This window comes from Phytophthora infestans, genomic scaffold, assembly GCF_000142945.1.
Source record: "Phytophthora infestans T30-4 supercont1.14 genomic scaffold, whole genome shotgun sequence".
In the NCBI taxonomy this organism is placed as follows: Eukaryota; Oomycota; class Peronosporomycetes; order Peronosporales; family Peronosporaceae; genus Phytophthora; species Phytophthora infestans.
In genome coordinates, this window is record NW_003303745.1 from 100,714 (window position 1) to 128,471 (window position 27,758).

A 27,758-nucleotide genomic window follows, 5' to 3' on the forward strand; every position below is an offset into this window, starting at 1 on the left:
AAATAAGATCCCAAGCGTCTTATTAATAGTTTATTTAGTTAGGCTTGTAGCAAATTACTGATGAATGATCTCGTTTGTAGTGCTATTTATGAGATTGAAAACATAGGCCGATTTATTAATAAATCACTTCGCCGCCAGATTTAGAAATAATCGGTCGGTTTGTGCGATCCCCAGACGGCATTCCGAGTCTAGCACAACTAAATTCGACAGCAAATTGAACAATGACTCTAGTGTGTGTATCTGTTAAAACAGGAAGCATCACCAAGACCAGTCGAACAAACGTCAGCATCAAGGAGCCAAACTTTACATTTGACGAAGATAACGAGCTGTTCGAAGACCTACAGATTAAAGTTGAAAAGATTGCTAGTCCTGCTCTGCGGCTATACAAAGTCAAAACCACGCGAGACGACACAGCAATGTACTTGAAGCCAAGTCTAGGGGCCAAGCAGGCAGAGTGGGTTGCGCTGACACCTGGAAACTGGAAGCACTATATAGATATTGCAAGAGGTCATCACCAGAAGTGCAGGACAAACAAAGGCCCTTTTGTTGTAAAGCTGTTTGTATTTGCTGCAAAAGAGACAACTACTCAGGCTGCAGGAATACGAAGGCCACCAGTGTCAAGAATCCAAGACGCTGCCCGTGCAATTGATGGCTATCTATTGGCGGACCTATTGCCCGTACTTATTGGGAGACCACCCATGCCAGACAGCCGGAAGGTACAGCCCCATCCGTACCAGATAATGCAACTTTTCGCCAGATGCAGCATCTTGACTCAATGCGACCTTTGCCAACGCCTACAAGAACCGAGAGCAACCTGCAAACGATCACTGTACAGCTGAATGGCTCGTCAGATCTACAGCTTTCGTTTAACGTGCGTGAACTACGAACCATTCTTGGCTTACCGAATCACAACCTACTAGCTGAAGGGGTATTCTCCTCATTCGACGTCCCAGCTGAACCGACGGAAGATATGGTCGACGAAGACCTATTATAGAAGAAGAGTAAAGGGAGCCATAACAGCCATATCAACGGCAAATACACGCGAATATTGGTTTTTTATCTCGCTTCGCTCGAAGTCTTCACCATGAACCCTTCAATTTCCTGCGGAACAGCTTCACGTGCACGTCGCTCGAGTACCTTACGCGACAGCCCTAGCTCAAACCGAAGCATTCGCAGTACACTGGTTGCAGATACACCTTTAACATTGTGACCAAATCGTTGGCGAAGCTCTTCCTGCAACTCCTCCACGTAGAAGCACGGGTTCCCAGAAACGTAGTCGCTAACAAACGAAAGCATTTCGGCATTATGGCGAGACTTCTTGGGCTGCTTTCCAGAATCGACGTGCCCGTTTTGCTTGAATTGCAGATACCACCGGCTCACGGTACGCCCTGACACACCGAAAATCCGCCCGACTTGGTCACAAGGCACGCTGTACGCGTAATGCAGCACAATTGCTCGCCACCGGAATTCCGCTGCGTACATATCACCGTTTCTCTCCGTTATCTCGACTGCTCTAGAGAGTCCTGGTGCACTCTCTGCCGCAGTCCGATTTGATATCTCTAATACGACTTTGCACTCCGTTTTATTACCGCAGCCAGACCATTTTTGTCAACACCACAATAACGATTTGCATGCAAATAATGCAAGACAAACTAATCGGTTTTCACAATAAGCACAATTTTCCTATCAAAATGTAGCCAAACATGACTGTCAGTAAAGCGGAGGAAGCCAATACATTACATTCATAAATAAACTTTCAAATTATGGCCAGACATAAGTAAAACAAATTCTAAGAAAAAATAAATGTTTTCAGTAAATATTTTTCTGAGGACCGAAATACATGTACACCGGCACTTATGTAAGTAATGTTGGAAAACGCTTTCGACTCCACCCAGTCTAAATTTTCATTTGTAAATGAAACGTCGCTGTGATTCACGCTGAAAAAAATACCAGTGCTACAACATTTTCTTTTATTATTTTTTCCAGTTCTTTTCACTTGTGCTGAAGTGAGCCTTTGCCTCGCATCGAATCCCATAGCCAGTTTTCAAGGATTTGGCGGTGTGAATCCATAACATCTCGGAAGAACGGCATCACAACTGAGTGAAGGGACGGCGCTGTACCTGATGCTTCAGCTTCGCTTCGAATATGCGCCGTAAAGTGGCATCCAACTTGCTGACTCTTCGACGCCTTAGCACTAAGCAGATATTTGCGAATGACAAACCACACGGATTCCCTGGACTGGTGACTCCACAGTTGCGAGTCTCCTCGATAGGCAGACCAACTTGTACTGGACTCGCCAAGCATAACTCGGTCTTCCAATATGATGTACCGCTTCATCACGGAGTCGGTATGAGCTAGCAGATAGGAATCTTGATCTAGACGCAGCATGAAGCGAGACTTAACAACGTGCGTGTCCTGTGACCGTCGAACAATGCGCAAGACCTTCTGCGGCATCTTGCGCACGTCGAGGAAGCTCCACATGGCGTTCGACGTCGCCTCTTCGTCGAACGGCAGTATTTGAGCGCTTTTATACACCATTGCAGCAGCTTCGCTGCACATTTGTACTTCGTCCACAGCAGCAGGAAACTGCTCGAGTTGGTCCAGTATAGTGTGGTACTCTAGGAATCGCTGGTCCACTCTGGTTTCGAGCACCTTGCGTCGATCTGGAGCTGCTGCGGCGATTCTAGGCTTGCAGGTGTTGCAATATTTGGGAGCTGCTCTTGCAAGCTATTAGCAGACAACGCAGCTTGTAGCGCGGCTAAAATCTGAAGGCGAACTCTGAGTTGGTCTTTAAGAGCGTTGTTGTCTTGTTGAGACTCTTGCAAACGCTTCTGTTCTAGCCGTGCGGTCATTGTGTCTCTCGATCCGAGCGTAACCCCGCGCTGTCCGCGTTTCTTAAGTTGTAAAAATGCAACGTGCGTCTCCATCTCCTCTGTCTGTTGCCGTAGTCTGTTGAGCTCCTCTTTTCGACGAAGCCACGAATGAGTCTTCTTTTTCGGCACTGGTATACTGGAATATTCTTGTCCTCTGACAACGTGATCAACGCGTCTCACTTGCACCCTGTTACTTGCTGGCAACGTGTCAAGCTGCTTCATGTCCTCAAGAAACCTGTCCAGCAACTGCAAGCTTCCCGGTATCGCATTGCTATCGCCAGACCCTTGTGCCATTGCGCTAGGTTCATATACTGTGGTCGACGCAAAGATTCGAAAGTGAGACCTTTCTTAGGTCCAAGGTCTGAGGCGGTAACGCATTTTGTTGACGCTGCCGCATGATGACGGCCAAGCCAGCAAACATTCAGACCTGATACATGTACAGTAGCTCTGTAGTACCCGGACACAAAATAAAACTGGGTATGCGCCAAAGAGAGCAAGTGAGCTTTTCAATTGTGTGCTAAATTATCTTGCAGATTACCGTAGGAAAAAAGTGTTTTGTTTGTTGCAAAAGAGCGTTTTCACAAGAGGCCTTTTTAAAATTATGTTAATTACACAAAAAGGGGAGGGCAAATTGCCACAATTCAAGTGTGAAATTTGCAAGATGGGAGACAGTGAACCCGACTCGATCGAAGCGACTCCTTCTTCTCCATCCGCCAGCGGAGTTCCATGGAGCGTGCGCATTCACGATAAGCGTGCCAAGGCCTTCCGCTTCACGACGGTGACGGACATTGCGCTGCTCCGTGAGGTGATCGACCACAAACCGTGGGCCTGTTCCCACGGCGATATGGCCAAGACGTGGGAAGTGGTGGCTACAGCCTTCAAGCGTATTGTGCCGTGGTCAACGAACGATGGGCGAGCCTGTAAGCGTCGCTACTTGGCTCTCATGGAGGCGTACGGCTCAGAGAAGCTGCAAAAGCTGCGAGGCGCGGGCACACCTGCCATGAACGCTGAGCGCGCCAAGCTACTCATGCAATGTCAAATAATGGTAAAAAATATGACAATAATGGATATCTATTGTGATATTGCACAATAACACATTTCTATTATGATATTGTAGACGGATGAAGATCACCGAAAACGAAAGGCAGTTAAGGAGTCGGAGCGGCAACCTCCTGTGGCCCAGTTGGCTCTGGAAGATGCAGCCAGACTGACCAGCAGCGGCAGGACGGACTTTAGTACCATGGCCGACCAGGAAGCAGCGATCAGAGCTGAGAATACCATTGCACCGACAGGACAAGCTTTGACTCAGCTGTTGAACGACCCGAGAGTGCTACTGCGTCAACGCGAGTTGGAGGTGGAAGAGAGACGGATCAAGCTCGAAGAACGACGAGTCCAACTGGAGGAGCAACGGTTCGAGCAGCAACGACAGACGACCGAGAAGCAGATGGAGATGATGGCTGCACAGACGAACGTGCTGCTCAAGCTAGCAGATAAGTTTACGGGTCCTTCCGAGCTGTAAATGACAGTGTGGTACTGTCGATATAATATTTGTTCTAAAAACTCTCAAAGTTTATATAACATACATGATTTAAGGTCAAAGGTGAGGGTCTCGGTCGAGGCGAGCACTGCTGCGTTGCTGCTTTAGTCGCGTTATCTCTTGGTGAATGTGCAGTTGGGAGGACTTTTTCACTTGCTTTCGACGTCGTAGAGCTCGATCCGCTTCGTTCTCGAGACGGTCGTAGACCTCACGAAGACGTTGCGCTTGTCGCTGGCATCGTTTTTGGTCTCGCTCTGCCTTGGCATCGTTTTCTAACTGAATTTTTAATAAGTTTTTTTCGAAATGATGCTGTTTTTGTCGTCTCTGTACATTGCCAAATAATTTAGCTTTTTTTAAAAGAAATGAATACATCAAAAACGTACGAGTTGTTGAACACTCTGTCTTTTGAGTGTGTCTCGCACGAGCTTGTGGCCTTCGCAGCGACTCTGAGCGTATCCTACCTGCAGGATGGTGAGAGAGGGCAAAGCTTTGCGTCGAATGAGTTCCAAGAAGGACACAATGGCCTTCAGCTCGGGGTTGCACGACAAGTTGAGTTCGTGGAGTTGCTCACAGGTGCCACGAGCCAACGTCTCGCTGAGTCGAAGTAGTGCACGGTGTGGGATGGCATTGTCTAAACGCGTATGCAAATGAGGAAAGTGGAGAGGTCAACCCAAAAATTAGATAAAAGAACGTACTGCTCAGATCGAGTGACCAAAGGTATCGTGCTGGAGGTGATACCAAGAATGGGCAGAAGCGGGTAATGCCTTCTCCACGTGCAGAGTTTGCTTGACAAAACACGAAGAATTGGTAAGAATTTAACCATATTTAATAAGATCTGCACTTACCTGACAGATCTAGAGCTTGAAGCCGAGAGCAGCAACCAGTAGCCAATACAGAGCCCAACGTCTCGAATTCCAACGCCCCTAGCTCATTATCTGATGAACTCGAAAGTTAGTACAAAATCCCTCAACTTTTGTTTTTCATACATCACCTGCAATTGTCAGTGAGCGAAGATGTGGCAGCTTGCCCGCTGCTAGTGCCCGAGCGAACACGTCGATAGATGTCCCAATAGCATTGTCTGACATGTCTAAACGCTGGATCCTTAATTCTGGGCCTTGCAGAATAGCCGTGGCTATTGTTCGAAGACCCTCATCCCCAAGTTGCATACCTATTCGGACAAAATACGTTAGAATATCGTTCAAGCTACAATAACTAAACTTAGTACTTGAAATGTTGAGTGTCAATACTTCCGACGACAAGGTGAAGATCCTCGCAAATTGAGTCGCTGCTTTGGAGTTATTGAGAGGGTTGCCACTCACGTCGAGTGTATGCAGATGTGGGCAACAGGAGGGATTAATCTGGAGCACCTCGAGCAAATAGCCCATAGCCACTTCATCTGCCGTAATGGCCACACAGTGCAGCTCTCTGAGACCTATCAATACTCTTCCTTCGATCTGCCCTCGCAACTTTTGAATGGTAGCAAATGAACACAAATTATGCGACAGAGTGAGATGTTGAAGTGCTGATGTTGTCGAGAGACACGCAATGAAGCGTTGAAGGTCTTGGTCCGACATTTCAGTGTCTAAAAGCTATGATATCAGCATCAAATTCTCCTTATAGGGTAAAGGAATTCACGTACTGGACACGTCGATTGCTTGTAGTATCAGAAACCTCTCGTGGTTGAAGCTCCAGCTCCAGTCTCTCACGAATCGACTGCTGAATGCGTTTTGAGCCAAGCTAAGACGCTGGAGACGTGGGAAGCATGCGTCTTGCCATAGTTTAGCAAGTTGTTTAAACTGCTGATCCTCGAGTTTCAGCTCTGTATTTCGCCATACAAACACGATACTTCAGTGCGTTCTTGACCCAATTTTTTTTTAATTTAACAAATAACGGTCCTTACCTGTCATTTCTAACGCGGTTAAGCGAGAGCTCACGTGGTCCATGAGCAGCGTCTGAAGGAGTTGCTGGAAGTATTTTCCCTTTAAAGCACTCAACCCACTAACTTTCCGGAACGAGATTTCTTGAACGGCAGCAAAACAGTCGCTACCATCTTTGGGATCGTCATCGCCTTCACGCTCCAGCATTTGAACAATATTTACGGCATCCTCTGCTTTAACTTCGTTAAAAAATAATGCCGGAGTTTTTTTAAAGCGTTTGTGGATGCGAAAAGTTCGAGGGAATTCGTAACTCGCCAGAAACGCTTTGGCGGCGCGTACACCGTCCAACTCGAGAGGCAGCGCGTTCGAGGCCTCATAGAAAGACCTGCAGCTTGCACTGGCACGTACTCGATCATTGATTGGTAGTAATTCCATCACTTTAGATGGAAAAACACTTTCTAAAATTCGATGTACAAGGTATTTTCCTGGTCGAGGAGGAGGATAGTAGAGATCGTAGTATTTTCCCACACTTACAGCAGTCGACTTGTTGACGTATGCAGTCACTCGTGCCGGCTCAAAAGGGGCTAGAAATGCCAGAATTCGAGCCAATAGCTCGACGAATGGTCGTCTCGAGTCGGTGAATATGGCTGGAGGACGTTTATGTGCCATAAACACGAACTTCTTTTTTTTGTGGTGCACACGATCCCGATGTTTCTCCACGGGATTCAGCAACTTGGGCACCCATCGACTCAAGCCAAGACTGCGTCGTTCACCCTTCTCTTTCTTCTTCTTCAAGCCTGTGGCTCCATCTAGATCCCCATCGTCAGATTCTTCACTGTCTTCTTCATCAAATCCGGGCGGAGGCTTGGGAGCTACTGGCTGGTTTCTTTCCCAGGATGACACTGGCAGTGAAGGCGTCGGCAGAACTTCGGCTGGAGTCTCTACAGTGATTGTTAGTTTGGGTCTCCGTGTGATTCTCTGACGTAGAGCTGCGAGTAGATTAGTCCCAACGCCCGACGGTCTCACTGCAACAGTGCCGGTTCGGGTCGCTCTTGAACCGGGAACATCCTTCTTGATCACCGGGAGCCAAGGCTTGACCATTTCTATCTCTGCACCAGCAGTCGCCTCCCAACGGCCGCTATTAGGAGACTCTTTGGACTTCACTTAAGTGTATGTCATTTGACTTCATGTCATTTCGACAAACATAATACTTGTAAATGTAATTTCAAACACACCCTCAGGTCACCTGAGTCAGGTGGCACAGCCAAGTGGACACATCAGCTGTAGACCATTCCTAGTCTCACCAGTAGAAACATCTTGACCGACCCCATGCCGCCGTACACCTACATTGTTTGCTTGTGCCGGGTCACTTAACCCTTTGTTAAGGACTTATATGTCGGTTCCTGTACTGCTGTGGGTATTAATATGCGAGCACTGACTGTGCAAACAGTAGGTACATGTACTAAAGAAAGTGTGTCTATTAGTTTACGTTTTACATGAAAGTAATCTCGTCTAGCACGATCCAGGGTAATACGTTGACATAGGGTACTGTATCGGTTCGGGCATCGCGTCCGCCAAGTACCGCGCCCTTGCCATCTGCTCGAGCTGCTGAAGGTGTCCGAGGTGTGTAGCCACTTGACATCGCAGCCTCTCGTTCTGTTCTCCTAGTTGTTGGACGGCGGCCACTTGGCTCATGGCAACGCCCGCCCACTCGTTCTCTCTCTCGAGTTTGATTTCGTCTTGCCTTTGCTCCCGACGCTCTCGCTCGAGCTTTCGCGTCTGCAGATCCTGGAGCGTAGCTTGCAACTCGACGACTTGTTTCTTCAAGCACTCGATCTCGAGCTTCTGGCGTTGTTGCTGCGACTTGGGCAGAGCGATGCCGTCTTCCAAGACAGCTTTGGTGTTGCGAGGACGTTTGCGGCTTCGAGGACGGGCAGATGCTGCTCGTTTCTGCTTGGCAGTAGTGGTGGAGGTCGATCCCGAGCTCGTAAACCCAAAAAGGTCGCTGAGAGCGACAAGGTCGTCGTTGGTGAGCGTCGAATCGTCCGACAGCTCGGTGCTTGAAGGACTCATGACGTCGGAGCGAGTAGGGAGGCCGTTGTCGAGGCAAGAGGCGAGGTGGGGAGTGAGAATTTGTTGGTCATGGGCGAATAGCGAGACCAGGTCGTCGCTGTCGCTTGACAACGTTGAGATCATTTTTTCTTTTTTTGGATAAGATGTGGTGTTGGTGCGTGGGGTGCGAGGCGAATTTCAGACTGTGGGGCTCCTCTTGGAATCCAGCCTGGCAGGTTTACAGGTGACTGGCGCAGGGCTCCGAGAAATCGTGGGCAGCACATGTTGGGGTTGTTCAGGAGAAAGGACGCCCGGAAAACCTAAGCGCGAGACGGTCGGTCCAGCCAGGGCATCGACATCGACGTGTACGAAAACCCATTGCGAAGCGGTCTCACCCCCATCGTTGAAGATGATTGCAAGGCTGCGGCCCTGTGAGGATCCGTCCGGCTTGGACAAGAGTGTAATACATGTACCGGTAAGCAGCACTGCTGTGTATTTATCCCTAACTCCTACAACGACCAACGGTTCATCATGTACCAGGCCAGAGCTAACATGAACTTCATTTCGTCACATAAACTTCATGCTAACATTGGCCTGGCTGATCGATAGTCGATCGTCGTCGACGATTCGTCGATGCCACTGGCGTGTTTAGAATAATGAACTCTTGAGTTCTAGTACAGTACATGTAGTTTGGGACACAATCATGTACAGTGCTTTAATTTATGAAATGGTTGTTCACGTTGTGAATGAAAATGCTAGTGTATACATAACATTTCGAGTAAAATACCACACTTTCGATTCCGCTCGAAAGCAGGGAGAGGAATGTAATCGCACATTTAACAATCGAAGTGCACTTGCTGCCGCGAATATGATTAGTGATTCGCTGATCCATTTGCCGCCACCGCTTTTCAGCTCGCTGGGTTTCCTTCTCACTTCTCAATAATTCACGATCATTTTAGAGAGATCGATCGAAAATCTGCCGGTGGGGCTATCCGCTGCCACGACCCACATGATTGCGCATGCGGCGTTAAAGCGTACCACAAACATAACTTATTACTTGAGGTATACCAAAGTATTATTACATGTATTAATAGTATATGTATTACTTTAATAATACCCCAACCAATAACGAGTACTGTACGACGTTAGGAGATTCGTACAAGTCTCACATAGATCTAAAACAAAATAGAAGGCCACCTTTCATCATCATCACAAGTCCCACATAGATGCTAAGCTTGAGTTCTCGGTCTAGCGAATTAATGCCCGTCTTTCCGGTTTTTTTTATTTTACCAGTAGCTCAGTAAACGATGCGGACAGCATGCACAGACGCATTATTTCTACAGGGTATATTGCTTTTCACAATTCCGGGTTATACTCGATAAAATACTAAAATATAACTCATGCTTGATTTTAAAATGAAAACCTTAAAATCGGGGACCCCCTTGTGAACCACTTACTCAACCTAAAAAAACAGCTGAGATATGTAGCGCTGAGAGTTTTGTGGATCCTTGCAGGCTACTAAATAAATATTACATTTTGCACTGACATGGAAAGCCGAGCGTGTACTTACATTACTATTAATACTATTTATTGCGACTGCATATGTTTTTTAAAAAAAAGGCCTATCCATATTAATACATGCTCGACTGAATCACTCTCATGCCATCTGTTTTAAACACAATGTGGTTTCAAGCCCCTTCCACTGTCGGACTCACAAAGGAGTGGCGAGCCTCCATCTCCATTGAAGGAGCATGTGGTTATGTAGGCGTATTGAAACATACCAAGCCTACTCCATTGAAAAGTGACTGGTCTCAGCTCTTCTCTGGCTGCAATCTATTTGCGTTTAATCAGCAAAAACTGTGAAAATAAAATGGTGTGTAAGTACATTAATTGTCACTCTAGAATTTAAGGGTGTTGCTCATTGCTAGCTGCAAAAGCACCGTTTGAAACGGTGTGTAACACGCTCAAACGCACAATAGCACATTTCGGGGCGGGGCGACGCAGCTATGGCGCCAACTAAGGCGAGCGGGTGCGAGGTCACCGATTCTTGAAGTTTCTAGAGCTAGTAAATGCATGTACATGTATTACATGTAATGTTAGAAGATTAGTTTGCGCAATAAATTGTACACATTGGTATACCGGTATGTACGATTCAAACCCGAGTGTGTAACAATCGAGTGCAAAACTGACGGCCGGCATGTTCAATTGCTGCATATTATTAAAGCACATCTATATTTCTAGTTGACATTTTCAGCTGACAGAACGGCGGAAGACGATCTCTCAGAAGAATACCCGCCACCTCGACGCAGAATTGGTATTGATAAGTTACTAAAACGGAGCTGTTCATTAAGTAATAAACTGAAGAGGTGATAAAAACGTAGAAAAAGCAATAGGTTTGTTTCTTTAGCGAATGATCGACGTTCTATCGGATCTAAATTATATTTTTTTGTGCCACGTCGCCTGCGCAGCGATAAATAATGGCCAATTCAAAGCCATTCTACTGAAAACCTACACAGTACCCGATCAACATCAGCTACCGGTACACGTACTACACTGCATGCTGGTCGCGCTGCTTACAACAGTACAAGTTCTAAACAGGTACTTTACAAGTACGGAATTGGCAGGAGAGGATCGCTCAGCAACATGAATAGTTTAAGATCCGTGCATATCACGCGGAGGGCAAACGAAGACTAAACCCTGCTCGGTCCTACTAGGCCGACACCTCCAATTTTGGAGATCTGGAGTCATGACATCCAATCATCCAGATTGGTCAACATATTCAGCCGTCGTTGGAGTCGTTATCAATACATGCACGATGGTCAGCCAAAAATTCCAAGAACGAACGAAAGCTTTGTGGACCAGATCTTCGGGATCATGTTTCGCATACTCTGATGAAGGAAGGGCTTATCGGATAAGCCCTTCCTTCATCAGAGTACAAGGGGATAAGTTATCCCCTTGATGGCGCCAATATTGCCTCTATCAAGTTGATGCGCTGTCGCTGCAAGTCTGATTATGTCCGTGTACTATCCTAGACTCTCAGCTTTAGAGTCTTATTAACGTTAATAGCTCTTTCTCCTTACTCCAGTGCCCTTCTCTTTTTTTGGTGGGGCAAGTACACAAGGGAGCTACTTGGTGCCAACGAGTTTTCCTCATTAAGTACGAAATACGGAGGAGCCCTGTGGTTTAAGATCCGAGTGTGAACTTCACACGCTTCACACTGTGAAGCACGTGGGCTTATACCCAGGACCAAGCATGGTCGCTAGCCCTATAGGGTTAATGCCCAGGATGGTCTGGGTTTCGGTTTAGAAAGGTTATAGAATACACGTCAAGTCCTCCACTTTTGGAGATTTGTATTAAAAAATAATTTAAGCTCCTTTGTCGCAGTCTCATGACACCCATTCCTCCCCTTAGTATTGACACATGGACAGAGACTAATAAATCAATAGTCTCTACCGTGGGGCAAAGTGTGGCATCGTCGTTCGAACGGTATTGTATCATAGTACAGTACAGGACTGAAGTAATGAGTAAGCATTTACTTGCTTGCCTGCTTCGTTTGGCGGAACACCGGTCCTGCGCCCCTCAGTTTTGAGCAGTCTCGTCTTCCAAAGTACGATGATTATGAGCGCTCGCCACGACACCACCATAGATAAGTTTTCAACGAGGCACAGCAGTTGCTGAGCAACCACGTGTAGATGGTCGTGTGAACTGTAGCTTCGTCGAAGGTGGCTTTTCTAAATATTTTTTTTTAATTTTAAGCCACGATTGGTACTATCCACGATATCCCCGTCTCCTTCGATAAAGGCAAATATTTACTACCGGTACGCATACGTGTACCTCGCTACGACGTCATCCACAACAATCATTTACACGCTGACATTAGTGTCTGGTATTGTCGGTGCAGAGGTCGATGCTGCATCTTTCGCCATCATTTCGTCCAGCACGAGGTTCTCCAGAGTCTGGTTAATACTTTGGCGACTCTGCTGATAGGCTGCAAACACCATTTCAGTAAGGAGCCCTACTTCCCGATGTTGTTCTTGTTGTTGTTCCGAATCGCTTTCCGGACGTTTACTTGGGAACGTGGGTACGGAACTCGTATAACTACGCACAGCGCAGCCCGAAGAACCATCCGGAAGTGTAGCAGACGCCATAACCGCGTACCCTTTCTGCACTAAAAGCACAGGCGAGCATCCCTCATCTCCCGGACGCATCACACTGGTGTTCGCGTTCCAAACATACACCACGCGACTCTCTTCTCGAAATCTTTTCACGACTGAGAAGGAGTGCGAGTGTCCTGGTGGCTTATCGTTTGAGGTGGCGCTTTTGCGAGTTAACGGCGTGAGAGTTCTCGAGTAAAAGACGTTCTCCGTGCTCCTAAGGATCGTCACTTGGCTGTCTTCCAGCTTGAGTTTTCCCTCTCCGTACGACCGCCACACGACGTCATCGAGGACTTTATACTCGAACGGCATGTACTTTTTCTCCTTATACTCGAAATACATACCGTCTTCGGGTGAGTATTTCATGTTGGCGTCTTCCGTCACGTCCACGGCGGGGTCTGATTCGCCTAAACCGTGCTCGTTTAATACCGAATCTGCTCGGGGATATCTCGCGTCCACGTCACGAAGCATCGACGCGAGCATTTCTTCTTCGTTCTGGTCTTGTGAGCCGCTTTGGTTGCTGCTTTCTTGCAGCTGCTCCCAGATCTAGACATTTACAAAATCTAGTCAGTTCAGATTTAGAACCTTTCAAAAAAGTTCTTAAAACACATACTCGTCGCTTCCGTAATAAACGCTCGAAGCTCTTGACAAGACGCATCTGACTCTGCACCATTTCTCGGAGCTTGACGTTCTCCACTTCGGCCTTCGCCTTCTCTTCTCGCTGTCGCTTAGCTATCCGTTCCCATAGAGAGACTTCGGGCTGGATAGGAGCTCCGAACGCACCCGCAGTGGTGGCTACCATAGCTGTGGAGACACCTACGCTCTCCTGTCCTTGCTTGTGTTCCTCCTCTCTTTGTTGTCGCTCCACTTCCTCTCGATTATGTTGCTTCAACGTCTCCAGTTCGACCTCCAGTTGCTCGGTCTTCTCGCGTAAGTACGCGAGCTCCTCCTTCTGTCTCTGGCTCGTGCTTTTATTGGGGTTTCCCTTCTTGTTTGAGGGCTCCAGAGCTGATGCCCCCGTCACTTTAGAGACAGCAGGAGGCCTGCCTTTTCTCGCTTTTGTAGGCTTTGGAGCTGTAGTTTTTGCCGCTTTTTGAGGCGTCGGAAGCCTCAAGGCTGGCGGTGGCAACGTCGTCGAGCCGCTGGCTATTGGAAACGCTGCTAGCGCTGCCCAGGGCAACGTGTCGTCGGTTAAGGATGCTACAAAACTGGCAAACTTGTTGGTGTCTGTGACTGGGGCTAGAGGCGCCAATACTGTAGCCTCAAGACTCGAGATCGCGGCATTCGCTGCGCTTGCTTCTAAGCTATACCTGCTTGCAGTGGGAGGCGCTGCACTGGTCTGTGTGAGCCACAAATCGAGGTCTTGAAGAAAGTCTGTTGGTATCACTGGTGGATTTCCTTCCATGGTCGATAAATCAGCTAATACGCGGGGGTTGGCGGCGAGTCGGGGGTTAAAATACGCGCAAGATAACGGCGGAGATGCTGAGCCAAGTTGCCGCGTGAGCAGAGGGGTGTAGCGAGCGAGGTGATGCGAGAGAGGGGAAACAGATGGGAATGGTGGTGGGTCCAACAATTGATATTAACGGCCAATGAACGTGGCCGTTAGCAAATGTAAACCTATCCCTATTGATTTGATCAGAATGACTGTCTCAGATTTTAATGTGTGTTTTAAACTTGCTGACATTTTACGTTTTAACGCTAGAACTATGATACAGTATCCATCTAGAAGTTTACAACAGCGACAGAATCAAAGAGTGCTCTCAAGAATGTCAGAGACTTTATCTTAGAGCGTATACAGCTAGAATGTTTGCAGTAAGACCATCCCGCTGAGAACACCTTCTAGTTACAATATTCCTTACCCCCTGCATCCGAGCCATTTTTCTTCAATTGGATCACATTTTGGACCGACTTCTTTCTCGATCTGTAGCCGTCGTAGTTCAATATAATTTTCATCAGCGAGACACGACAACACTTAAAATTGCGTGTTGTAACAGAGTCCAGGTCTGTTGCCTGGTAAAAAGCACTGTCGATATGGCTTTCCCTCGCACATTTCTATTGTTTCTTTCGTGGGGAAACTGAGGTCGTCTGCAGTATCGAATGACGACGGCTGACAAATTAAAGGTGCGAACCTCTCGAAAGCTTCTTGTGTGCCGCTATTACCCAGATACGGAGTGGTAGGAAGGCGAGAGTTTGAATCATTCTTCAAACAAGACGCTGCTGGTGATCGGGATAATGGGTAACTCTGACAGGAGACATGACTCAAATTACACGCTCCAAGAAAGCCATTACAACACAAGTGGTTCGGTCGAAGCACGACAAACTCAACGAGGTTTTGTAGAGGTGCCATATCGGGAAGCTGCTCCATACTTGGCAGAAGGGACAGTATCAGTCGACCGAGTTTGGGGACATGCTCAAAACTTGGTAACGTGGTGACTTGGGTGATCCACGCTAGGGACAAGCTCTGTAGATTCGGAACACCAGTAAGAGGCGGAATGCGGTCGATGTTTTCGTGAAGACCGAAATGAATCATCGATAGTTGTGGTAAATCGCTAAAAAGATCATCGGGAAGATCGAGCAAGTTTAAATCGCCGTATTTCCCTTCGACTTGACTGAATGTGACAATTGAAACATACTATATTAGCATTTTTTACAAAAAAAAACTATTCATACGTACATGGTTTCAAGGCTTTTCAGCTCTTTCGTCCACACCGGGATATGCTGAGTACTCGTATAAATCATCTGACTGTAATAAAAGCAATAATACGTTTACCAAAATAATTTTACGTTATTTTGCAAAATAACGTACATAACTTGGAGTTCATCAGGCCACTTAAGAAGTTGTCGATTGATCAGTTGAAGTGACGTCAGCAAACCAGCCTCTGCAAGCGTCTTTATTTTTTCATACGCGTCTATGGGAGTTCTCCACTCCTGGTATGTTTTAGGAGCGATATCAACATCTATAAGAATGAGGCATGGACAACACTCGTCGCTGGTTTCCCATCTGTCACCACTCTGGGTGTGGGACACACAGCGCTTTTGAGTCTGCAATGGCTTTGTGTGTCGATAAGAAAATGATGACACAGATTGCCACAAAAAGTGCAGAAAGGCCTTTGGGTACCGAATTTTGCGACGCTGGTGTTGTTTTGGTTGGGTTTAGTCTTTGCATGATCATTCCATGATGTCTTGTCCACACAATCGCTTGTAAGACGCGCTCAAAACGATAGCAAAAAGTCAAGTTCATACTGATCCGCAAGGCAAAATCCAGCAGCAAATCGATGCGAAGAGAGTCAAAATTCACGCGAAACAAGGCAATTTCGGACTGGTCTGCAAACGAACGCGCCAAATGTTCAAAACTTCCAGGTGGGAGTTTCTCCAGGTACGTGAGATACACTTCTCGATCCACGTCGAAATTGTAGTAACAATACACGAGAGTTACGATTGGAAAGAGTACGGCAGCAGATAAGTCAAACCTGGAGAATAAAAAGTGACAGGTAAATTAAGAAAGGAATTTTAGATAAACTCAGCCATACGAACGTACACGGAGTCGATGAATACTTCGGTTAATGCTGAGAATCAATACGTTCATGACGCAGGATAACGCGTTGAGGGATAAAAATCCAGCGAAGCCGTACGTGAGACTAGCAGGGCTTCCACTCTGCGGAGCATGGCTGTCTCCATTGCTAGATCGAAAATCTTGAGAAACGCGTTCTGGATTTTAAAAATAATGATGTGATAAACAAAAAAAGAGCGATAATACTAAAATATGTTTGCAAATCTTACCCATTTCTTTCGGTTCTTTCCGTGCAGTAAGTTTACCCCACAGATGCCTGACTCGCTTGTGTAATGGGCCACTCGATTTCACCCATGAGAAGGATACATCAAGATTGTCTGGTTGACTCTGATAGGCCGAGCCAAACAACTTGTCACGCCAGAAGAGCATCCTTAGTGTCACCAGTACATAGCAAAAGTCCACAAGCAGTAAACCGATAGCTCCAGCTAGAATTATCTGCGGGTTTGCATCGTTGAATAACCAAAACTGTCCATTATCGTATGAGTTTGTATCCATGAGTAGATTTGCTGCTGTATTCGGGGTGAGCGCCAGGAAAATGAGCCACGACGTCCAGGCGACGCAAATTAATAGCATAGGGAGGCCAAAAAGACCGAAGACCTGTCTGAAAGAAAGTGCTCCATCTTGTGCTCGACCGAGTATTCGCTTGCTTTCGAGTTTTAGCTCTTCAGCTGTCGGTCCGGTTGGTACAATTTGGGTGAGCCTTCCGCCGTTGAGAACACTTTGTAGTCCAGAAACTCGGGGATTGAATATGCTTGTTATTATGCCATTGTTGTCCCTTGGCGCTACCGCTGTTCCTTTTGTCATATACGTCCACAGATTTCTTCTGGGAACACCGATCTCCAAATTATACTAAATATTTTTAGAACAAAGCTACGCGGTAACATGTATTTCTAAAAATGGCCAAGATATTTTCAGCTCGTTTTTGATTGGATAAATCCTTTACGTACCGATAATAAGGTACATTTGATATTTTTTCGAATATGGAACCGCACGACGCAAACGAACAGCGAAATCCGTCGACATGCATCCCTCTCCTGGACGACATAGATATCTTACACGACTTCCCTGTCGTGTTCAACGTAGCCAGCACAACCGCAAGCATTTCGAGCCCCTCCTCGCTTAAATCCGTCGTCTGTAGCCCTAGTTGCACTGCCTCAAACATCGACGAACCTGTTGGCTTAACACCTGAAGAAGCAGCGGAGCTTTTGAAGGCCTTAGACGCGTCCGACGGCTTTGGAACTCCTGTTCAAAAATACGCTGTGTCTCAAGACATAGTAACTTAAGTTTCACCGCCAAAACAGCTAAAACAAAGGAGAAACCCCGCTCGGAAGAGAGTCACCGATCCCAATACCGGAAAGATGCGAAATCCGTCTCGTGAACGTCTCCAGAACGAACTAGCATATCTCCGTACGAAAGTCGTCGAGTTAGAAAGGGAACTGAGGGTTCTACACGTCGGCAAACGCTCCACATCAAGTTCAACAGCCTCAAATCCCAGAAAACAGGGCGACGGAGGCGCATGTGCTCGCATTTGGCAGCGAATTGCCGAACGACAAGCGCAAGGTCGAGACGACTCCGAAGCAGAGAACAGACGACTCAAAACAGTGCTACAGGGGCAGATTCGGCTGGCTCAGAAGCTTGAACAAGTGCTGCATAAGCGCCCGAATGTTTCCGTTTTTAGCGAATCAGAGGCCACAAAAGAGACTTTGTCTCGGTAGCCAAGACTCTAGCAGTATGTACGAGCTCTTTTTGAGTGAACTGGGCGGTCTGTACGCTCAGATAGATGGCGTTTTCCACCAGAATGGGATGGAGACGTCGGTGGACGACTCGCTTCGAAAAGCGACATGGTATGTGAGGACGAGACAAGGGGCAGCGGACCAGGACGAACTTTACGCAGAGCTTCAGGACGTCAACATCCTTCCGTTCCACTTTGAACGAGCGGCCTCGGCGATGTGGAATGCGGTTAAACGACAGTATAGTAAAAACCGGTATCATTCGTATTTAGGCGAGACGGACGAGACGATTGCAGTAAAATACCGCAGTCCATGCAAGAGACGTGGCGTGGATACGTGGCTGGATGCCTTGATGGTCATGCGCCGCTTTGTGGAGCCGGATCGCCTGGTTATTGTATGGAGATGTGTATCACGCGGAGAAGAGGAATTCTCTGGCTTGTACACGGACGAAACTGGTTGGAAAACGTATCCCACCAGACTCGGGTCTTGATCTCTCGGGCTGCGTCATGCGCAACTGCGTCCATATTGTGCCTAAACGAGTGGATTACTCGACGTCACTACCGCAAGATGGCATCGGATTGCTCACTAATCTCGTGATTGACTCGTACGAAGATGATGTGATTGCATTGAGTACGATGGTGGAGGATTTATTGCTACAAGAAGCTGTCGTACCTTCAAAAATGAATTGATGTGCGAGTCAGCTGCGAAGTCTTCCACACAAGGGCGTTTTTACACTTTTAGACATGGTTGCCTTTATATTGGGTATGTTGCTGCCTCACGAGGCCACAATTTACCAAATGGATACGCACGAGTAAAAGACGTTAAAGCAGTAGGGAAAAAGGTTATTGTTAAAGTATTTTGGGTTGTTCGACTGGTATTAATACATGTACAAAACGTTGTGCTGTAGTAACTTTATTCGGAGCTCTGTTCAAAAAAAATCAATGTAAAACCTTTAAACCGCTATAATATTGTGCCTCCCCTTATCCTTTCTAGCCCTTTATCCCCCCCCCCTCCAGCAAATTGGGTTGATATACTACTGGTATTAATATTAATAGAACTGTAAATGGCTTATTATGATTCGTCCAAATACAGTGTATCATGTCGTTCCCCTCCGTTCCGCTCGCCACGGGCTCGCTTCACTACTCGCATGGTACGACGTCCTAGCGTCAATGCTTATACAAGCCAAACAGGTCAAAAACACAGAGGATATCGCTACGAGCTTACAACGCACTCAGCTTATAATAATAGCTGGCATAGCGCTCAACTGGATACTAGAGAGGTTTATAAACTTCTGGGTGTGGCGAAAACGGCGCCGAATAGTGAGAACAGGTTCAAAACGCGCTGAGGAAAGCCAGCAACGCGTAATATATAGGCATAAAATACAACCAATAGACGACCGGGGTGTGAAGCGTAGCACTGTATAGATCGACATTGGCTTCGTTGTAGAGGTAATGTGTCTAATAGAACCTCGTATCCTCCAAAATCTCTACCTGAGACGTATGTGTCACAGGAGAAATGCTTTTGAGTAATGACGGACAGTTTGAACTGCCGAAGTGGACGATACACTACTTCAGTACTGTAGTACTTCGAAGTATTAATAGTAGTCTACTGACACGACACAACAGAATGTTAAGGTTCCTTTATAAAAAAGCTATTAGCGTTGCATCTTACTGATGCTCTCGACCATTTACACTGTAGTACATGTAGGCATAAGACTGGAACTTTTCTTTCTCGGGTGCTAACACTTCGTGAGAATAAAAAATCTTACATGCCAGCTTTCCTCGAAAGCCTTGTTGTGTAAGTATTTTTATTCAACAGGCAAGCAACCTTTACAGGCTAAAAATAACAATTGATTCTGACAAGTCTTATTGACTTGAACGGAGGTGCGACTCGCACATTGCACGTGCACTACAGTACCGTTCATCATGAGTCATTAGCTCAACAAGAACAGTTTAGGTAGACCTCGTGTCGAAAGTGATACTAAAGTACTAGCTGACAAAAGACCTAAAGCGAAGACACACTAAATTATCCCTTCTGGACCTACGATTAAAGAGCTCAAGAACGGCGTGGAAGGCCACAAATATATCAACATTTGTGTAACTGGCCCGATTTGTGCTACGTATGAGACGTGTCAGAGAAGAAGGTCACTGCAAACACCACAGCGAATATTGGTGCCAGCTTGGGCGAGGACTCACCATGTCATGATAATTGTCCAATCGCCGACCGCGGTATCTTCGTGTACGCAGGCTTTTGGTGTGCCTGGAATTCCGACGATGTCGTGTGTATTGTGTGGACGACCTGGCTGGTCTTTATCGGGTTGGTGCCGAACTTGGCAGCGAACTCTCTAATAGACGTACGATAAAGGGCGCTTCTGGCTTATTTGCGATGCAAACCCGAAGATGACGATGGTCGGAGCCGTTGGATTGATCTTCGTAGCTATGTGCTATTCATTCGTGCCTGAACTCGCGGGTCAACTCAGCTCAGAAATCGCCTTCGAGGTCAAGAATAAAGGGTCCAAGGCCTTGGATAGTGTGGGCTGGTGTCACTGCTTTCGGCGGTAAGAACTGGAAACGATGGATCCGTGTGGTAGTTACCGCTTTGCGTTGCTGAAATGCTGGTGCTTGTTGATTGCAAGTTAAGAAGTGAGCTTCCTTTTGACTAACTCCTGCTCCTGCGTTCTACTCGACTCCTCCTACTCCTATCAGGACCAAAGGCTTCACCCTAGGCACAGCCTTGAGAGTCGAGCACCAGGGTTGCAGTAAGACTGCAACCTCATGTTGATAGACGACGCTGTAGTTTGGGATGGGGTTCTTGATTCAGGATAGCCTCCTTGCCGTTGAGGTACGCCTCCTTGCTTGCCACACACTACACTGCCCCCGAAGAACCCATACCAGTACCGTCTTGATATGCAGATATGAATGTTGAGCCTCTTGTATTGAAAATTCTCCAAGTATAGGAAATCCAAGTCAGAAAGACATATGTCACCAAATGTCACGACTGATGGAAATCTGTCACCGGTTGCGAAAAAACAGTCCATACATGAGACGGGACAGTGTTACAGGTCAAGTTGCACTGCAACACGTTGAAGTTGATCCATAACTTGACCTACACGTCGAATTAGGCTCTGGTATTTTGCTGAAAGGTCGACAGGGCCTGTACAAACTCGTTGTCGCCACTTTGAGCTGCGTAATTCTCCACACGCGTAGGTATATCACTGTAGAGACTCTGAAGAGATTCCCAGAAGTCTTCTTCGTTCTGCAAACCGACCCAGGACACGAGAAGCTGCCATCCATGTTGGGTCTTGCGGTGATCCTTAAAATCTTCGACGCCAAGGACCATACCTTGGTTGCCGACATGGGCCAGGAGTTCCTCGCTGGTGCCCAGGCTTCCGTCACGGTAGAACTTGAGCCGGGATCCATGCACCATGTAGCGTTGGCTACTCACCAAGTGGCGAATCATATAGGAATGAGGGTGCTCCTCGACAACTTCGAATGGTCCCACCCAGCGAGCGAGTAGTTTGCTTACCGAAAGGCGAGAGTCGATCCTTGACCACAGTACAAAATCACCGATAGTGAAATTGCATGGTACTCCATTAGAGCGGCTCATGTTCTGCAACCGACGTCGCTCCCGAATGTCCACCACCTCCTTGTGCATTTCTTGTAGACTTCGTTGCATGTTCTCCACCATTTCGTCAGGAATAGTCACCGGCTCAGTCACCATCATGGCCTTGCCGTTGCGCTCAACTACGATAGTCTCAAATGGTGTAGGTCTAGTTAACGCGGTGAAAAGCTCACCAGGGGACCGGTTGCCTAATGAAGCCACTGGAGTGTGATTCAGAATCCCTTGCACTACCGGAACGAGATATTCCCACTCATGCGTGTCCAGCTTCATCTCCATCAGCAGAACACGTAGAACTTGCAGCACATCTCGATTCAGTCGCTCGATAGTACCGTTGATCCACGGAGCGTAGGCTAGAACTAGATCCTGTTCAATGGAGAGCTGTTTGCAAAGTTGCTGTACAACCTGGTTCTTGAAATGGCTTCCTTGGTCGGAAATCAAATTTTTAGGCGGACCAAAACGCTTCGACCAATCCATGAGTGAAATGGCTGCCACGACACTTGTTGGCGAATCGCAAGCCACCAATTCACAAAAATGAGTAAGGCCGTCCTTCATTACGAGTAGGTACTTGCATTCACCCACACTGTCACCAAGAAAAAGAAAATCCCAGTGGAGCATCTCGTTTCGCTCAGATGCGTCGTATGTAGGCCCCCAGGGGCGAGGAATCACATTACCACCTTTCACGTGTTTGCAGAGAAGGCATCGTTTCAGGAATTGCCGGCAATGTTGTTCCAGGCCTTTGATCGAGAAAAGGTCTTTGACTGTAGTCATCATCGCGTCAAGTCCACGGTGTCCTTGACTACCGCAATGAGCCACAATGAGAATGCGCTGTCGTAGCTCCTTCACGGACTCTGGTATCCATATTTTTCCGTCGACAGTCATGATGCCATTGTGATCGCACACCGTTGCTCTGGGTGCATTCCGCTTGTGTTGGTGTCGCACTTGGCTGATCTCATTCAAGGTCGGAAAGACAAAGTCGCCTCGACGCGGACGCAGCTCGTCAAGTTGGCGTTCAGTCGCGTCGTCAATGCGTTGCTGGCTACGCGTGACGAATTTGCACTTCACGTGCACCCCTGCCTCACCACAAGAGCCCCACCGCGAGAGTAGATCGGCCCACACGTTCGCCGTACCATCGATGTGGTCGATTTGGTAGTGAAGACCAGTGAGAGATAACGCCCACCGTTGTAATTTGCCACGCACGTGACGTTTAACTTCGTGTGTTGGTGCGAAAACGTAGATCAGGTTCTTGTGGTCGCAGAACAGCCTGAAGCCTGAAGGGCGGACGAGAAGATGGCCCAGGTTGCGGGCAGCCCAAATGATCGGGTACGCTTCCTTCTCAATGATGCTCCACCGACGTTCCGTCTCGTCGAAAATTCCGCTTTTGCATACTAGAAGTTGGTGCTGCTGCTCGTTAGCAGGTAATGCAGAGTCCCAGTCATCCACTTGAGTCACGACGAGCCCCCACCCCAGTTCACTGGCGTCACTAAACACGGCCACTGTGGACGACGTCGTCGGAAAATGCAACAGTTGCGAGGATCCAAGCAGGGTTTTTGCGGAGTTGAACACGTCTTCTTCGTCCAAAGTCCACGAAAGAAACACCCCGGCTGCTAGTTTCTTAGTTCGCCCATTAACACTCAAAACCGCCTCCAACTTGTCATGCAACGGGCGCATGGTGCGGCCAAAGTCGAGCAACGTATCGCGCATCCACCCAGCAGCACACAAAAATTGTTGGAGGTCAGCGGCTGTAGTAGGGAGAGGAAGGGCTTGCAACGCACTGATGCGTTCAGGGTCATGGCGAATGCCAGTGCCACTGAAGATGCGGCCACACCAACGGATCTCCTTCTGAAACAAACAACTCTTACTCACGCTGAGTTTCAGCCGGTGAGTGCGGACAATAGAAAAGAATTCACGAAGTGTAGCGATAAACGTAGGCGCATCGTCCGCATAGACGAGAATATCGTCAATCCACACAAGTAGGTGGGCGTACAGCATCCCGGCAAAAACCTTTTGCATCTCGTTCTGAAAATGCGTTGCCGAATCACTCGCTCCCTGTGGAACGCGCGTAGGTGTCCATACCGTATCGGTCGTAACAAAACTCATCATTTCCTGGCTGTCAGGATGTAGAGGAAGCTGCCAGAATCCCTTTGGCATGTCGAAATCCGCGAAACCGTAAGCTCCGGCCGCTTCGTCGGCAGAATCCGTCACATCCTGGGCTGCTCCAGCGATCGGTATGGTCAGTGCATTTACAGGGCGATAGTCGACTGTCATCCGGAAATCACCTGGTGACTTGGGTTTTGCCACAGGCACAGCTGCACATGCCCAATGACTTTGGTTATTTTGTCGAATAAAGCCCATCAGCTCAAGCCGCTTCGTGTAGTCCCGAAGGAAAATGCGTTGGGCTTTGGCATAGCGCCGTGAACGCGCTCTAAAAGGCACAGCTCCGTCCACCAACTGAATTCGCAGTGGTTCAATGTCGGCAGGGGGACCAGCACCCAGGTCAATCCGAAAAATATCCTCATACTCCAGCACGGTATCGTGAAGAAAAGAGAGATAGTCAGCGTCAAAACCATTATTCCCAGCGGCGACCACCATATCTTCCAATTTACTGCGAACTTCCAAACCAGAAAGCTCGAGATCTGCACATCCATCGTCTTCAAATGGGTCCACATCTTCACTAAGTGAACCCCCCGCCAGCTGTTCAAGTTGCTGGTTTACATCAATTCCGAGTGAGACGAGCGTGTCGTTACCAAGAAGAAAATCGGTCTCTTCACCCTCCATAACCAAACAGGTCACGTCAGGTAGCTTCACAGTACCCGCTGCCGTTTGCAGCACGACATCCACCGTAACAGAGTCAAAACAGGTAACTGTAGAACCTCCAGCAACGATAGCCTCAATTGGAGAGGGTAGGACATGCATCTCCACACCGCTACCAAGTGCAACTAACTCGTCGACCACTGCACGAGGGATAACAGTTGAGTCAGATCCTGAGTCAGCACAATACGGCAAGACCACGAGCTCGTTGATCATCACTTCCCCTGGTTGAGGCAAAGTCCGAACCACCTTAACTCGTGACCGGTCCTTTATTTCCTTCATCTTGTCGACAGCACGTCTCTTGTCGTCATCCGTCGCTGTCGGACAGTCACGAAGCCAATGCGAGCCTTGACAGACCCAGCAGCCAGTCTTGGGTGGCTTTGACTCCTTTCTCTGGGGTTGAGACCCAGTATTAGTCGTTAATGAATTCCGCTGAGTGCCGTCTCTACGGGCTTCCACAGCAGTATGCTGTTCTCCACTACCGGTTTTAGTCTTCGTTTCATTATGGCTAGACCTTCGGTTAGGTCCAGATTTGGACCTGTGCTCCATCGACAGTAAGTGATACTTGTGCTGAGCCCGTGCCTTCTCTTTAATGATGTTAAAGAGCATGAAATCGTTTCTCTTCGCCTCTCTGCACTCATACTTGCAATGTCGCTTGACATCATCACGTACCATACGAGGCTCAAGGTTGTCGATTAAGATGGTGCATCGTAACTTCATACGATCCGCAAAACCCTCTGCATCTGGGTCTCCGACACCAAGTATTTTTCCTAAACCATGGTTCTCAATAATGGAGGAGAAATCACGGTAGTAGCGTAGTACACGAGCATCGATATCATCTTCTGCCAAGTCGATCTTCAGCTTCTTCTTGAACAACTCGTCCAAGTCGGGGATCTGCTCGTTCTTTACAGTACCAATGCGCTGCTTAATCAGCATGAGGAGCTCCTCACTGCTGACGTTATCCACAGCCTTCCGTAACTCGTAGAGGCATACCACCTTCAGCAACTTCCGGTCGATTGAGGATTTTACTGGTTTCATCACGGTCTCGGGTCGTTCACGACTCTCAAAACAGCGTTGCCGAATAGTTTCCTCGTACTGGTCACGTGCTTGGTTCCATTTGACCAATGCATCATGACTCCAGTCGTTCAACACGGCGCCTTGACGAACTCGAATACCGGTTGATTTACAGACTTCATCACTGTGTCCCCATCAGCTTCGTACTGATGTGACTTGGTTGCCATGCTTGCGGTCCCTTAGGACTAAAGTATACTTTGTGGTAGTTACCGCTTTGCGTTGCTGAAATGCTGGTGCTTGTTGATTGCAAGTTAAGAAGTGAGCTTCCTTTTGACTAACTCCTGCTCCTGCGTTCTACTCGACTCCTCCTACTCCTATCAGGACCAAAGGCTTCACCCTAGGCATAGCCTTGAGAGTCGAGCACCAGGGTTGCAGTAAGACTGCAACCTCATGTTGATAGACGACGCTGTAGTTTGGGATGGGGTTCTTGATTCAGGATAGCCTCCTTGCCGTTGAGGTACGCCTCCTTGCTTGCCACACACTACAACGGGTTTCCCTACACACCGTCATGACTGGAAAAGTGTCGTTGTGTGGATCGACAATCCTGCTTTGGAGATACCCAAGATTGAAGGGGTCTCCATGTCCAAGTCCGACACGAAGTACAAAAAGAAGCTTAAACTAAAGGAATCTTATTTCAGTGGTGCCCCAACGAATGGCTCCAACACGTCTCTCCGATTCGAATATGAGGCTGGGTTTGGCTCTACATTTATGGGTTTTACCCGCTGGGATGGCGAGTACCAGAATTTGATCATGTGGGAACAACTCACGGACGCAGCGCGTGCCACTCTTAACGACGGCAACAACTTTGGGAAAGAAGCGAGTGTGCCGTTCAGTGATGAACACTTCGAGGACCGCCTCGACGAAGCATGGCCATTCTAACTCGGCGCTGCGAATGATTCAAGCTTTCTCTCAGTAGCTACATTGGAAGCATCTACCCGTTTTTGCGATGAAGATTTAGAATTTGTACCCGAACCTCGATAAAAAAGTGCCCTCTTGATTGGTTTAAAAGAAAATATTAAAAAAGTTCTAACACCAAATTTGAGTGAGGGGCAGTTTTCCATAAAGAAATTAATGAAGACCGAACAAGCTGAAAAATTAATAAAGCAATATTTATGCACTTTTCTCGTGCGTGCGTACATGGTCTTTACGATCTAATCGATTCGACAGAGTACACATCCCATAGTATGTTCTCTGGATTTAAGGAGGTGAGTAATTCTGACACAAAACTACTCTAACTTCTTATGCTCGGATCCCAAAGTAACGTTTTCAGCACAAAATGGCTGTTCAAAACACTATAATATCAAGCTACGATTAAAAAAAACTGCGACTTGTTTATAAATTATCAACATTCACTAAGGGCTCTAATTGCTATGTAAGTATGACACCGCTATAGAGAATATCATATTGGTAGTAGCAGCAAAAAATGGAGCTGTTCCGCCGGCTCAAAGTTTTCTTTGTTTAATTGACATCCTCTCTTAATTAACTTAGAATACTTTTATATTTTTAAATGGATAAACCCCTTACGCACACTCAAGATGTCGAGTTGAGTTAGTTCAAAATCAAATTTAATCGTAATAATTATGTTAAAACACTTCCTTGTATACAGTATAGCATAAGCATGTGTACGTTTCTCTTTCGTGCATATTTCTTCTCCTACCGATAGTGCTGTTCATTAGCTAGCCCATTCGATGTAGAGTGCATTTTCTCATTTTCCGTGTCGAGATGAGTCCACCAGCTCTCATCGCGACAATTTTTGCAGCACTGGTCGTCTGTACTACTGCGACCGTCGATCACGACAAAGTTGAACCCTTTCCTCAGCCCGAGCCTGTCAACGCATCTGAAATAGCCGCTATCACGTTCAAGCCGCAACTGTACGTTCGAGAAGGGTTGTGCGTGTCGTTTCCTGCTGTGAATACTGCCGGTGAGGTCACCGGTGGACTGAAGGGCTCGAATGGAAATGACGCATGCAAGTACGCTCCAAAGGGATCTCAAGTCTACGGTCGAGCTGGGTGGTACAAAGATCTGTGGGCCATCATGTACGCTTGGTACTTCCCAAAAGATTTCTGGACGGGTTTCCCTACACACCGCCATGACTGGATAAGTGTCGTTGTGTGGATCAACAATCATGATTTGGATATGCCAAAGATTGAAGGGGTGGGGTCTCCATGTCCAAGTCTGACACAAAGTATTACAAGCAGATCAGACAAGTGGCATCCAATTTTGCTGGCTTCCAAGCGATGGGTCGGCGGTATCACCGCACTTATATCTATGACTCCAACACATCTCTCCGATTCCAGCTCAAGATGGATCTGGGCTCTCCTTTCATGGACTTTTCATACTGACCAGGATTTAATCATGTGGGAACAACTGACGGACGCAGCTCGAGTTGCTCTAAACGACGGCAACAATTTTAGCAAAGCGAAGGTGCCGTTCAGTGATGAACACTTCGAGGGGCGTCTCA

General features: G+C 47.4%; 10 protein-coding genes and 1 pseudogene across 10 annotated transcripts; 5 read left to right on the forward strand and 6 right to left on the reverse strand.

Moving 5' to 3' along the window:
* Positions 1 to 221: 221 nt before the first annotated feature.
* Positions 222 to 994, forward strand: PITG_09070 (uncharacterized protein; the record flags this gene model as incomplete). Its single annotated transcript, XM_002903355.1, has 3 exons — positions 222 to 281; positions 360 to 639; positions 717 to 994. 3 exons carry the CDS (start codon positions 222 to 224, stop codon positions 992 to 994), a joined length of 618 nt encoding a protein of 205 aa, XP_002903401.1.
* Positions 995 to 1,079: 85 nt separating this feature from the next.
* PITG_09071 (uncharacterized protein) lies at positions 1,080 to 1,482 on the reverse strand (the record flags this gene model as incomplete). The annotated part of the gene is made up of 2 exons (XM_002903356.1): positions 1,080 to 1,091; positions 1,180 to 1,482. The coding sequence occupies 2 exons, from the start codon at positions 1,480 to 1,482 to the stop codon at positions 1,080 to 1,082; spliced, it is 315 nt and encodes a 104-aa protein (XP_002903402.1).
* A 2,052-nt stretch (positions 1,483 to 3,534) lies between these two features.
* Positions 3,535 to 4,392, forward strand: PITG_09072 (uncharacterized protein; the record flags this gene model as incomplete). The annotated part of the gene is made up of 2 exons (XM_002903357.1): positions 3,535 to 3,918; positions 3,991 to 4,392. The coding sequence occupies 2 exons, from the start codon at positions 3,535 to 3,537 to the stop codon at positions 4,390 to 4,392; spliced, it is 786 nt and encodes a 261-aa protein (XP_002903403.1).
* A 75-nt stretch (positions 4,393 to 4,467) lies between these two features.
* PITG_09073 (uncharacterized protein) lies at positions 4,468 to 5,984 on the reverse strand (the record flags this gene model as incomplete). Its single annotated transcript, XM_002903358.1, has 6 exons — positions 4,468 to 4,734; positions 4,806 to 5,041; positions 5,106 to 5,195; positions 5,256 to 5,345; positions 5,402 to 5,578; positions 5,636 to 5,984. 6 exons carry the CDS (start codon positions 5,982 to 5,984, stop codon positions 4,468 to 4,470), a joined length of 1,209 nt encoding a protein of 402 aa, XP_002903404.1.
* Position 5,985: 1 nt separating this feature from the next.
* On the reverse strand, positions 5,986 to 7,135 carry PITG_09074 (uncharacterized protein; the record flags this gene model as incomplete). Its single annotated transcript, XM_002903359.1, has 4 exons — positions 5,986 to 5,992; positions 6,046 to 6,227; positions 6,345 to 7,064; positions 7,124 to 7,135. The coding sequence occupies 4 exons, from the start codon at positions 7,133 to 7,135 to the stop codon at positions 5,986 to 5,988; spliced, it is 921 nt and encodes a 306-aa protein (XP_002903405.1).
* Positions 7,136 to 12,063: 4,928 nt separating this feature from the next.
* PITG_09075 (uncharacterized protein) lies at positions 12,064 to 13,898 on the reverse strand (the record flags this gene model as incomplete). The annotated part of the gene is made up of 4 exons (XM_002903360.1): positions 12,064 to 13,039; positions 13,107 to 13,246; positions 13,310 to 13,545; positions 13,651 to 13,898. 4 exons carry the CDS (start codon positions 13,896 to 13,898, stop codon positions 12,203 to 12,205), a joined length of 1,461 nt encoding a protein of 486 aa, XP_002903406.1.
* Positions 13,899 to 14,348: 450 nt separating this feature from the next.
* On the reverse strand, positions 14,349 to 14,858 carry PITG_09076 (uncharacterized protein; the record flags this gene model as incomplete). The annotated part of the gene is made up of 3 exons (XM_002903361.1): positions 14,349 to 14,401; positions 14,486 to 14,635; positions 14,735 to 14,858. 3 exons carry the CDS (start codon positions 14,856 to 14,858, stop codon positions 14,349 to 14,351), a joined length of 327 nt encoding a protein of 108 aa, XP_002903407.1.
* A 401-nt stretch (positions 14,859 to 15,259) lies between these two features.
* Positions 15,260 to 16,637, reverse strand: PITG_09077 (uncharacterized protein; the record flags this gene model as incomplete). Its single annotated transcript, XM_002903362.1, has 4 exons — positions 15,260 to 15,482; positions 15,523 to 15,963; positions 16,093 to 16,165; positions 16,391 to 16,637. The coding sequence occupies 4 exons, from the start codon at positions 16,635 to 16,637 to the stop codon at positions 15,260 to 15,262; spliced, it is 984 nt and encodes a 327-aa protein (XP_002903408.1).
* A 1,230-nt stretch (positions 16,638 to 17,867) lies between these two features.
* Positions 17,868 to 18,958, forward strand: PITG_09078 (uncharacterized protein; the record flags this gene model as incomplete). Its single annotated transcript, XM_002903363.1, has 2 exons — positions 17,868 to 18,188; positions 18,887 to 18,958. 2 exons carry the CDS (start codon positions 17,868 to 17,870, stop codon positions 18,956 to 18,958), a joined length of 393 nt encoding a protein of 130 aa, XP_002903409.1.
* A 6,831-nt stretch (positions 18,959 to 25,789) lies between these two features.
* Positions 25,790 to 26,176, forward strand: PITG_22876 (NPP1-like protein; the record flags this gene model as incomplete). Its single annotated transcript, XM_002903364.1, has 1 exon — positions 25,790 to 26,176. A coding segment is annotated over one exon (387 nt), but the record flags the coding sequence as incomplete, so codon positions are not given.
* An 843-nt stretch (positions 26,177 to 27,019) lies between these two features.
* PITG_22877 lies at positions 27,020 to 27,757 on the forward strand (annotated as a pseudogene; the record flags this gene model as incomplete).
* Position 27,758: the final 1 nt, after the last annotated feature.